General features: G+C 39.4%; 1 protein-coding gene across 11 annotated transcripts in view; it reads left to right on the top strand.

Annotated features, from left to right (window-relative positions):
- CADPS2 (calcium dependent secretion activator 2) overlaps positions 1-12,565 on the top strand; it is a 322,674-nt gene that overhangs the window by 262,315 nt on the left and 47,794 nt on the right. For 7 of the 11 annotated variants that reach the window (XM_074827605.1, XM_074827604.1, XM_074827603.1 and 4 more), the window contains 2 exons: positions 6,576-6,717; positions 6,847-6,966. In XM_074827605.1, the coding sequence (XP_074683706.1) occupies positions 6,576-6,717; positions 6,847-6,966 (262 nt within the window). The remainder of the gene's footprint in view (positions 1-6,575; positions 6,718-6,846; positions 6,967-12,565) is intronic. The other 4 variants (XM_074827609.1, XM_074827608.1, XM_074827607.1 and 1 more) reach the window with 1 other exon arrangement.

Genomic DNA, 12,565 nt, shown 5'->3' with positions numbered 1-12,565 from the left:
TCAGATTCATCAGGTTTTTAGTGCCTCAAGACAGACATGTAAGACAGACCCTCAGTAAGTTTGCAGACGACACCAAGTTGGGTGGGAGTATTGATCGACTCAAGGGTAGGGAGGCTCTGCAGAGAGATCTGGACAGGCTGGAGCGATGGGCTAAGGCCAACTGTAGGAGTTTCAATAAGGCCAAATGCCGGGTGCTGCACTTTGGCCACAACAACCCCCAGCAGCGCTACAGGCTTGGGGAGGAGCGGCTGGAGAGCTGCCAGTCAGAGAGGGACCTGGGGGTGCTGATTGACAGCCGGCTGAACATGAGCCAGCAGTGTGCCCAGGTGGCCAAGAAGGCCAATGGCATCCTGGCTTGCATCAGAAATTGCATGGCCAGCAGGGACAGGGAAGGGATCTTACCCCTGTACTCGGCACTGGTGAGGCCGCACCTCGATTACTGTGTTCAGTTTTGGGCCCCTCACTACAAAAAGGACATTGAATTACTCGAGTGTGTCCAGAGAAGGGCAACGAAGCTGGTGAAGGGTCTGGAGCACATGTCGTACGAGGAGCGGCTGAGGGAACTGGGGTTGTTTAGTCTGGAGAAGAGGAGGCTGAGGGGAGACCTCATCGCCCTCTACAACTACCTGAAAGGAGGTTGCAGAGAGCTGGGGATGAGTCTCTTTAACCAAGTAACAAGCGATAGGACAAGAGGGAATGGCCTCAAGTTGCACCAGGGAAGGTTTAGACTGGATATTAGGAAGCATTTCTTTACAGAACGGGTTGTCAGGCGTTGGAATGGGCTATCCAGGGAGGTGGTGGAGTCCCCATCCCTGGAGGTGTTTAAGAGTCGGGTTGACATAGCGCTGAGGGATATGGTGTAGTTGGGAACTGTCCATGTTAGGTTAATGGTTGGACTGGATGATCTTCAAGGTCTTTTCCAGCCTAGACGATTCTGTGATGTATTAATTCCTCTTCATTTAAGATGGTGTCAGAGATATCTTTTAGCAGCATATTCCTGGTTACATGAAGTGTCTATATATGTGGCTTATTTTAGAGTTTTTTGAATTGTATATTCAATATTCTGCTTCTTTCCCTGACAAGTTTTCTTTCCAAGTGTCACTTACTGACACTATGTACCGTGCTGTTGCTCAGCATTATTGCATTACTACATTGGCACAAGTCAGTCAAAACTAGGAGTATTATAAAGTTAACTCATAATTCTCATTTTCCATCAAGTATTACTCAGTGAAATGTCTGTGTACTTGCTCTAACTCAGTCATGCTACACCTGTAGACAGTCTGATGAAGCTGATTTTAAAAAAACAGCATGTTGGGTGTTAGCCTCTTGAAAGCCATTGCTGTTATCATGGCTATTGATTTCAAACAGTAATTCTGTGATATGTTTTCTCCACTATTACTGTTGCTAGTAGCAGAGTGGCAAACACGACCAAAGACAGCATCACTTTCCTGCTTTGTTACAGCCTGTGTACCACTTTTGTACTACAATTTAGGTATAACATCATAGTCCCTATTTTAAACTACTGGGTGGAGATAGAAAACAATTTGGATTTAAGGTAATCAGGGCAAACTTTATACCCACACCAATACCTCTCATCAAAACTTACACTTCTCATTAGTTGTAGTGGGAATCTTTTCTTAGATCAGTGACTTACAATTTTTGCTCAGTCCTATTAGAAGCTGCTTTGAAATAATAACCTGCCTTCAGATAAGAGCTACATGTTTTGGTTACTGTTATTGAGCGCTAACTCCAGCTGCATTATCACTTAACAGAATATCCAATAACCTTTTTGACTGAATGAGTTTTAGGCACAAGAAAATTGTGCAAAAAGCTGTTCATGTCACTCTGTCTTGTAAAGATGAAATAAACTTTCAGCTTGCTTCCACATAGTACATCTCTAAAATTCACTTTTAAAGTATGCCTTGTATGTAAAAATACACAGCAATTTGTACATAAGCTGACACACTTGCAATTTTCACCACAATTTAAGTAACTGATTAATAAATGCTTTGTGGAGGCAGAATATAATAGAAACAGGAAAAGAATGGAAATATAAACTTTCTTTTTACAGGTTATTGGGTGATTTTCAACTGCTATGAATAGAATAAGGAGTCCTAAGGAAATTTCCTTCTTGAAATTCACTGGTTTTATTTTAGATTTAAAAATATGCCAGAAAATCCAAGTGATACCTTCCCAAGAATCCTATGGAGAGCAGGATAATTATAGACCGTCTGCCAAAGTGCTGATTTTGTCAGTGGAAAAGACTCGTGTTAACCTGTGACATTCTTCCTTTCCTTTGATTCTTCAGAAGCTCTTGAGGACAGCATAACATGCTGACTCCAGGATAACTCCTCATCTATGCCTGTATAAGTAGAAGCAAAAGAAGCCCCGCAGCTTCTGTTATACACAAGCACAGTAGATTCTTTTCATACTATTAGAGGAGAAACCTCATTCCAGCACTGGATTATTAGACTGTACTTTTAATCTGTGGCCTTGTCATATTTTAATATATTTCAGCTACCAAATATGTAAAAATGTATTAACTTTCATCTTCAACTTCAGTATTTCAAGAATTTTTCATTTAGGGAACTGTTTCTGTTCCTGTAATCCGTTCTCCATTAATTTTGTCTATGCATTATCTTGCCCTGGCCTAGGCTTTCATTTTGTTGTTGTTTGTGTGAATATGAGATGGCTCATATGAAGAGGGTGCGGGGTGTCTATATTGACAAGACAATGGAGAATTAAGCTACATAACTTTGAAGACAAGTGGTAGTTGAGGGATTTGAAGTGTGGCATTTCCTCAAGGATCTCTTGTTTCCCATCTGCTTTGATGCACAGGTGGTACCTTTCGGCAAGATCAATTCTAATCATAGGGTAGAGTGCCATGAGTCTGCTGATGATACTCAGCTATATCACTTACCCCTGTGCTCTTGAGTTCTTTCCCTGCCCTGCAGTAATCCTTGATGGAGATCTCCAGATGGATAAATCAGACCTGCCATGTCCTCAGCCTTGGGAAAACAGAATGCTCACCGAGTTGTTGAACCAAAACAGCACTCTCGTGTGTGTGCCCACCTCCGCAGAGGGATCTCCATGGAGGTGCAGTCATATTAAGAGTCTTGGCATCATTTTGGAAAGTTTCACTTCCCTGCAAAGACTGATATCAGGATGTTAGGAAAATGATTCTGCTTTTTAAGTTGAACAGCTTTTATTGCCTGTGACTTCTTTAAAATTTATTCTGACTTCAGAATAACAAGAGTTGCCCTCCTGCCCATGAGGCTTTATTACTGTAATTCCCAGAGTAAGGCTTGTAGCAGAGCATTTCTGCGGTGTGCTCAGAAAACAGTAAACTACAAGCTCATCCCTTCAAGTAACCGTGATTTCCAGATTAATGTCAGTCCTGCACTGATTCACTATAAAGCAGCAATACTGACTTAACTAACACAGTTGTATTCTTGTTGTCTTTAAGCTCAAAGTTGCCTCGAAAAATCAGCCTGATATGTAGCTTGATACCAGCCACCTTTTGTTTCTCAGAGGCAATGTTCATCAGCTGTTTACTGTGAAACCTTTGTGTCAATACCCAAATCTTTCTCAGTTGCTATTATTGCTGGTCACAAATGCTGCAGTTTTAAGATATATAAACATTGAAATAATAACACTGTTTTGAGTGCCCAATATACAAATAATTATGACAGAACTAGTTAACAAGTCGTTCTAGAAGCAGTGTAAATAATGGAGTATGTTTGTAATGGACTCATAGGTGCTCTCTCAAGGGTGGATTCTCAAGTGTTTAATAAGAGATGAGCATATGCTGCTGCCTTTTTCTCAGTGGAAACCCTAATGATCTCTGCCTGCTACCTAGCTGCCGTTTTTCATGAAAATTCATATATCTGATATCTCTACCCCTGTGTGTAATATGGTTGAAATTAGCTAAAAGTTTCAAAATTCTTAGAAAGAGAGAGGCAGGTGAACAAAACTAGAGAGGGCTGATCGCATTAGTATTTTCTCCTTAGGTAAAACTGATTGATACATAATTTCCCATTATCTACAAGGATGTTTTCAAGAAAATAGTTCTTGCTTTCAGATCACTCTATTCAAAAAAAGAAAAATAATATTAGTGACCAGACATTCAGCAACAAAAGCATTTCCTTGCAATGCAAGTAGCAATAGGGAACTGAAACTTGATGACACATTTTGTGAATAGTCTCCATCTCTCCCAGGTTGAGTTTCTGGTGGACATCGTTCAGGAATGGAAAGCAAAGGAGTTTCTGGAAGTTACAGAAATTATTTTTATATGTTATACATGGAGTTGTACGAGTAGCGGAACAAGAGGGATTGTAATTTTATGAGTTGGTTTCCAAAGTTTTGAGCCCCATGATCCAGGCTTTTCTTCTTAGAAAGTGGAGGAAGCCTCCTCAAAATGCAGTTGTGGTACCCATCCAAATCAAATTAGAAGCCTGGATGCAGAAACAGGTGGGAGGAGAAACCCACAAGAGAATTTAAAAGAACATAAAATAGGTGGGAGAAAAGAAGGGCTACCAAAATAATGAAAATTTCTTTCTGTGGTTCTGCTTGCCTGTATGATTTCCATGTACACGTGGGAATATCCTTATAGGTCCTAATAGTAATGCTGATGGGTGAACAGTAATCCTAATGGGTGAACACAGACACATTCAAAACATGAAACTGATATACTCCCTTGGTGGGACAGGACATTAGTGTGCTAAGGCTTAGGATTTGCTAAGATAACTCTTCAGAGAGTACAGGGACAAGCAGTGGTGGTAGCAAACTACTTTTCAGGTTTTAAGCATCTTCAGTTTGCATTGTGTATACAGTTTTTCATGCAGTAAATCCCATCTGCAAAGCAGGTACTTTTCTACTCTTTATATCTACTTCACTTTTCTTGAGTAATATGGTTCATGCTTATAGTATGCTCACCAGTCAACTCCATTTCTTTTTAAAAGTAAGACAACACCTCTAGGTGTGTTACATGTTGTAAACTTTCCCAAGTGCTTCAGGCAACTAGTTTTCAGGACTTACTTTAAATAGTTGTGTACCGTGTCTGGCTGAGCCAGAATTGGTTTTCCCCTGCAGCAGCCCTCATGGTGCTGTGTTTTATGCTGGGAGCTGGCAGGGTGTTGATAGCACACTGGTGTTGTGGCTACTGCTGAGTAGTGCTTACACAGCACCAAGGCTCTTTCTGACATTTCCCCCCCCACAGTGGGACGGGGTGGGCAAGATCTTGGGAGGGGACACAACCAGGACAGCTGACCCGAACTGACCAAAGGGATATTCCATACCATATGACGTCTGCTCAGTATAAAGCTGGGAGAAAGGAGGAAGGGGGTGGGGTCACCCTTGGTCCTCCGAGGCAACCACTACGGGTATCAGAGCCCTGCTTCCTGAGAAGGCCCGACATTGCCTGTTAATGGGAAGTAGAGAATAAATCTGTTTTCTTTTTTTTGCTTCCACGTGCGGACCTTTGCTTCGCTTTGCTTATATTAAAACTGCTGTTGTTTTACCCACAAGGGTTGTTTTGTTTTTCCTATCTTATTTTCTTTCCCCTCTTTGCCCTGTTGAGAAAAAAAGGGGAAGGGGGGGGAAGTGATAGAGCGACTTGGTGGGTACCAGGCATTTAGCCAAGGTCAAACCACCACAAATTTGAAATGACAGTTGCTGTAATGTGGGAGATAATCACACCAGAAAATTTGCAAACTTCCAGAAGGGAAGCATAGAGTTAGTGTTCTTTAAAATTTTGCGAGACAGCTGAGAGGGCAGAGGAGAGGCAAGCTTGGCCGTTTCACATGAACACAGACTGGCTGGGAGGTACTTTTGTTCATGGGGCTCTTGATGAGGTTTGTGCACATCAGGATGGGAAAAGCCAGGATTCTCATGGTGAGCTCTGGCCTTTGAGATTTTTATGTATGGACAGGCATAGGCATACCAAGACATGTTTTCTATTCAAGAGCTCATTGAATGTCCTGTGCAGCTATAGGCAGTGATTCAGGACTTTACCAGCTCCCAAGGACAGAGAGCAGATGGGTAAACTATTCTTATTCCCCGAAACACTCATATGTCATATATTGCCTTTTTCCATTAAGCAGTCTGGAGGAAATGCTGTATACCTCTATATTTTTGCACATAGCTTAGTGAGGCTGGAATGTTTTACTGTAACCTTTGTTCTTCTTAGCATAAGGAGAATAAAAATAATTGAATGACATTCAAATAGTTTGTTTGGTTTGGTTTTTTTGTTTTGTCTTGGTGTCTAAGTATTGAACAAAATTGCTAAGGGTTAGATTCAGCAAAGTACATTATTAATTTTAACAAGATGCAAAAATGTTCTGGTTCAACAAAGAGCTTCAGTATGTGCCTAGTTTTCATTACAGTGAGAGTTTAAAATGTACTGCACTGTCCTCACAGAGCACTTCATTTATCTATTATGAACTGTATTTCCTACACAAGCTTGCTCTTAAAATGCTTTTGTGTACTAAAACATTTTAAGAGATACTTTTTCCTATTGCAAAATAAAATAGGGAAAGGCCTGACAGTTTTTATTTGTGTTTTGTTTGTCTTTAAAGCATTTTTGTGCAATGGAAAGTTTCACAAGCACTTGCAAGAAATTTTTGTTCCCATGGTCATCCGTTACATCGACCTCATGGAATCATCAATTGCCCAGTCCATTCACAGAGGTCTTGAACAAGAGTCATGGCAACCTGTCAAGTAAGTGCTTTCTACAAGATCTGAACAAGGCACCTGCCTATAGCTTTCTGTCTAATCAGGTGTTCTCCCCCGTTGTCATCTAAATATTCTATTTTTTATTGTATTCCTACATTGTTTATTTCTTCACAGGAGCATCACCAACAGTCTTCCTAATGTAGCTCTTCCAAAAGTTCCAAGTTTGACTCTTAATCTTCCACAAATACCTAGTTTTACTACACCAACCTGGATGACTTCTTTGTATGACTCCACGTGTGTATTCTTCAATAACCTTCTGACTGTATGTCAGCTCTGCATGGCCTTGCTAGTGTTCTGTGCAGCTGTATTTGGATTGCATGGTGTTTATGATCTCTTAGTTGGAAATTATTGTTTCCTGGGAGTGAGCCAAGCATGGACTCTTAGTGAGTTGCGCTTTCTGGTGCATTAAAATGTAGCAGTCTTAAACCTGATAACTTACAAAACCAACTTGGCAAAGGTCTGTCATAGTATGAATGGTGTTTAATACCCTAAACAACCTAATGACCCTTCTGAATTAATAAGCAATAGAGAACCTTTTGGATAATTGTGGTTTTGTAAAGTGAGGCAGCCCATCATATTTTTGCATGGGTTTGATTAACTCATTGTATATTGGTTCTGAAAATCATTGATTGCAAATATTGTCATTAGATTAATATCCATGTTACAGGAAAATAGTAAAAGATTGATAAGTACCCAGAATAGAAGTACATCCATTTCTTTGTCTGTTTGAAAAAATATGTATTTCTTTTTTATTTCTTCCCAACACTTCAGTGCTCTTTTCTTAAAAAAAAAAAAAAAGCAGACATGCTCTGTTCTGTGGGAATATTCCTATAGTTACAGGCTAGATTTCTGTGTAAGGACACATTCATATACATTAGAGAAGGGCTCAAGAAGAACCTTATTTAAGCTAAAGTTATATTAGGAAAGGATGAATGTGAAAGACTTCAAAAAACACACATTCAGGATGCAAAACTTGATAATGTGATTTCAAGCCAAGTATTGTCTTCTCAAGTTTTATGATGGACTTAAACACTCATAACAAGCACTCAGATCCATTAGTGCAAGAGTTCATAGAATCATAGAATACCAGGTTGGAAGGGACCTCAAGGATCATGTGGTCCAACCTTTCTTGGCAAAAGCATGGTCTAGACAAGGTGGCCCAGCACCCTGTCCAGCCAAATCTTAAAGGTGACCAATGTTGGGGAATCCATCACTTCCCTAGGGAGATTATTCCAATGGCTGATTGTTCTCATTGTGAAAAATTTTCCTTTTGTGTCCAATCAGAATCTTCCGAGGTGTAACTTGTACCCATTGCCCCTCGTCTTTTCCATGTGACTTATTCTAAAAAGGGAGTTGTGCTCTTCCAGACTTCTGGCACTTGTCTGTTGAGTATTATGACTATTGTTCTGCTGCTAATTCCCCTAAAAGTTGACAAAATTCCTCTTAATCTTTGACTTTGTTACCTTTTGTGTTTACTATAATAATGCTAGGTTTCTCCTGATGTGCTTGTGCAAGTCATTTCAGCTTTGAATACAATTGGTCTTCTGCTAATCAAATTGTTTTCTGTTATTCCCATGCTTTCAAAGGTTACTTTTTTTTTTAAAGAATAGGTTTCAGAGTTAAGAGTTCTTAAAATCTTAGGTATGGTCTTCTTGCAGTCTGTATTCTAGCAGCCCCATCTAGCAAAAATGACTTGTACGTATTAAAATTCAGGTATTTTGAATATTGAATTTATAATTAATATATAATAAATATGGATTCTGGTTGGAGTATTATAGTAGTAGATCTTTCCTAAATTAAGGTTTTGATGTAGCAATAAATTCCTAGACTGTATTGTCAAAAAATGTGCAAGTACAGTGAAATTCAGCCATCGGCTCACCCCCCTTGCACATCTTCTGGTATGAAGGCTCATGGTGTGTATGGCAAAGTATGCATAACATCCTAAACTAATCAGTGAGGTTTTCAAAGCATTCAGTGAACACTGAGGTTGACATGTGCTGTAATTGTTTGCCAGCAGTAGCTGTTGCTCTGCTGCTTCTCAAGAGAAGTGGGGATGAGTGGTGTCCCCACTGCAGTGTGGCCTTTGTAAGGTCATCATCCCCTTTCAGCCACCTCGCACAGCATTCAAGAAGTGTGCCAAGGTGCTGGCTCCATTGTAGGCACCTCTTCATGTTCTTTTTCCCTAAACATAGAGCTTTGAAGTTGTATTTTATAAAATGTGTATAAATTAACATTCAAGATTGCAGGTAGTATTAAGTTACCTTTGTAATACTGTGGAATTCAGATAGTATTTTATGAATCAGCCTACCTACATTCTACTGAAGAGCCAAGTAACTTCTCAGAATGTCCATGTATTGTATTTGGATCAAAAAATAAAAGTGAAGGCACCATAAGCCAGTTATTCCTCCTCCCAAGCTAATGAGTTTCCTCTTTCCTGCTGGTAATGGTGTCTCAGTAGCCGGTGGAGGAAGTGGATTACTTTCACTATTACATGAAAGAAAGGAGGAGCATTTTATATCTCCCCACTTCTCCCTCCCATCCTTTCAGGAGGAACAAAGCTTCCTCTTTCTAGTTAAATTCTCCAATGGGGAGTAATCAAATACCTAGGCTCCAATACCTGTTAAGCAAAACCTGGTGTTTCCTGTCAGTTTTCCCTTTTGGTGTGATGAATACCCACCTTAAATGGACTAGAATGACATAATGCATTATACATGGAGTCAGCAAAAGTACCTGAATTCAGGAGCCCAAGCCCTGCTTTGTCAGTCATTGCAGGTGGCACCTTGTCGCCACTGACTCCCACAAATCTTTCTCTCCCAGTCCACTGTGCTCCCTCCTCTGGGCCACCCATCTGATGCTTTGACAAGAAGATGACTATGTATAGCACTAAGTTGTGCTGGACTTTTTCTCTTTGAAAGTGATGATTTTGGCCAATTAATCGTTACCAGATTGAATTACATAGTGAAGAATCTACAGGCAAAAGAAATGAGAAAAAGTGGTCTGTGAGCCAGCTGAGTTATAGTTCAGTGTTTATTGAAAATGCCAAGTCCTGCGTCTATTTTTTCTGCAATAAGAAGAGATTTCATATTCTCCAAGATTTATTAATGTTCATGTTCAGGCTCTTATGTTCATGTTTAAGTCCATTCATATTCAACAGAGCTGTTACGTGCCTACCTAAGAACTTTTGCTGAGAAGAGGTGAAAATATATTCACAGTTAGGCATTTCTTTGTGTGCTTTATTGGTGAAAATAGATCTTCCCCTCTTTCACTTAAAAGTTGCTTCAATTCTTTTGAACATTACTAGAGAAGATTGTTTATATTTTTTAATTAACAATGCTTTTTTTTTCCTTGATCACATGTTTTGGAACAATAAATGTACACTGCTTATAACAGCACTTAGGATGATCGTTACCTCATTTTCAGTTGTTTTGGGTTAACCTTTTATTATTGGGCATTGGAAAGGAAGATATGAAAAGGGGAAAGTGTTATGAGTAGTAGTCTGTTTTTCTTGATTGGTCTCAGGAGAGGACAACTCAGAGGACACCTTGGCTAGACATGCAGAGCACTGTGGATTACTGTTCCGTCTGGCTGAAGACAACATTCTTAAAGAGTAAAAGAGTCTGAATATTCTGTAAAAGCTTCTAATCAGCCAGAATGACGGGGTTTTTTCCTTACTTATTAATTAATTGAAATGTACTACTTTAAATTGCATTTTTGTTCCATTTCATATTTTAGATTTAATTTCTCTGCCTCTTCTGGAGCTGGTTTTTAAGTTAGATTTGTGGGTGATTACAATTGTTTATGGTTTAATTTATATATTATTATTATCAGTGCAGACATGAGAGATTCAGTGACTGAAAATATTGTAGATACAGACCTGGTGTTGTCTCTTACTATCTGGTGCCACTCTAGAACATCAGGTTCAGCAAAACTCGAGGCTGGGGAAACATGGAATAAGATACATGCTTGCTGGAGAATAGTCCTGTCTTGTCTTCCAACCAGAACATCAAAGAAAATGTGTCAGCTGTATTTTTTCTTCTATGGTTCAGTTATAATGAGTGACAAAAGGAACCAGTTGGAGCAGTCACAGTCTTCTGATTGTGATATGAAGGGATCTGGTCTGAACGTGTCTGAGCTCTCATGCTGGACCTCGCTGTGTGTTTGTAAATGCTGAATAAGTCAGGAGACCGCGTTTCAGCGCTTTTTTGGGGGGTTGTATCTGTAGTGCCACATAGTTCCTGTCGTAGTGGTAGGAGGCCATGGTCTGCATTTTTAAGAATGGTTGTTTAAAAGTATAGCCATAGGGCTGATGGAGTAGTGAAATTTAGCTGATCTACTTTTTGTGGATTAAGGAGTTTGGAATACAGCTAGTTCCTATTCAGTGTTCTGGAAGACAAATTTATATAGGGGGCCAAATTTCTTTTCTCCAAAAATACTAACATGCGGGAAGAAAGAAGACAAGAAATATGTTTTGGTTGCTTGATCCTCAGGTTACCTCACTCCTGAACTAAGAGGAACCATGAAGTAACTCTGCCCTAATATCTTTGAGGGACAAAGCTGTAACAAGCTGTTACTTGCTAAAGTTCTGCTCCATCCTTCCCCCTCATCTGCTGGTGAAAAATAGAGAGATGCGGTTAAGCGCCATTGGCTTTGTAATTATTGAAAATCCTTTTCTGTTGAAGAAATTCTCAGTTGACTCAATATGTCTTGAGACAGCATAAAGGAAGTAAAGCTGGACCTTACAAGCTGGGGGTTCACAAAGGACATAGAGCTGGTGCCCTGTTTTGTAAACACACCTCACAAAATACTAATGGGTAGTAACTCAGTAATAACATTTTAAAAAAATATTGTTGCAGTAATTTATAAAATCACCATCATGTCTTTTGGTAAATTCTACAAGAATGGAAGCCAGGTCCTTTTGAATCTTGTGACTGATTGAGAATGTCCTTTGATATTTAATATTTCTCCTATATTTTCATATCCCAAGGTACCCTATGGAGTTTCACATCTACTCAAGAAATTATATATTCTGCATCTACTCTGGAGTCATGTGTGTGCTGATCTTGCAGCCAGTGTGCTTTATTAGTGGACTGTTTGATTAATTGCTACTGCTTAGGTAGCTGGCAAGCCTAGTGAGAAGCTTCCTCTCTCAGTTGTCAGCAGATAAGTGAATTATTTAGAAGGTTGTATGCAACTCCTAAGTTTAATATTCTGCAGGGTCTTGGAGACGCATTATCTCTTGGACCTTTTTTTGCTGTGTTCAGTATGATGCAAAGCATAAAGCCATAACATAATTCACATTAAAATGGACCTCTGGTCTGCTCTGCCAGTCAAAGTCTGACCAAATACAAAGTTAAATTGCCATTAAAAAAACCTCCAAACAATTAGGATGGGCATAATATTTGCCTCTTTTAGTAATTGGAAACTTCTTACTGCAGTGACTTGATTGAAAAGAGCGGACAACTAGACAGTACCTTTTGCACAAAGAACTAGGGCTGAAAGCTTAAGTTTTGACCAACAGTACAGTGAAGTTTGTGCTTAATTTTAAAAATACAGATAACAATATTAAATATAGTTTTTAAAGAAAGAGTACCAGTTCAGTTTCCTGGTAGAGCAATATTATTCCATTCATTAGACTAAAGTAGCTTTACCATACGTGTTGAAATAAAAACTTTTCAATAGCCAAGAATGTGTCCTGTCCCTTCACAAAACAAAAAAAAAAATGGTTCTAGAATTATGGATGGAGATTCAAATGCTTTGGTGGCTTGATTTTAATACAGGAATTCCTCCTGCTGCCAGGAGGACATTAAAACTGAATTTGGCTCTTCTTCATGTT

Source organism: Strix aluco, chromosome 5 (assembly GCF_031877795.1).
Source record: "Strix aluco isolate bStrAlu1 chromosome 5, bStrAlu1.hap1, whole genome shotgun sequence".
Lineage (NCBI taxonomy): Eukaryota > Metazoa > Chordata > Aves > Strigiformes > Strigidae > Strix > Strix aluco.
This window is presented reverse-complemented; position numbering and strand designations above follow the sequence as displayed.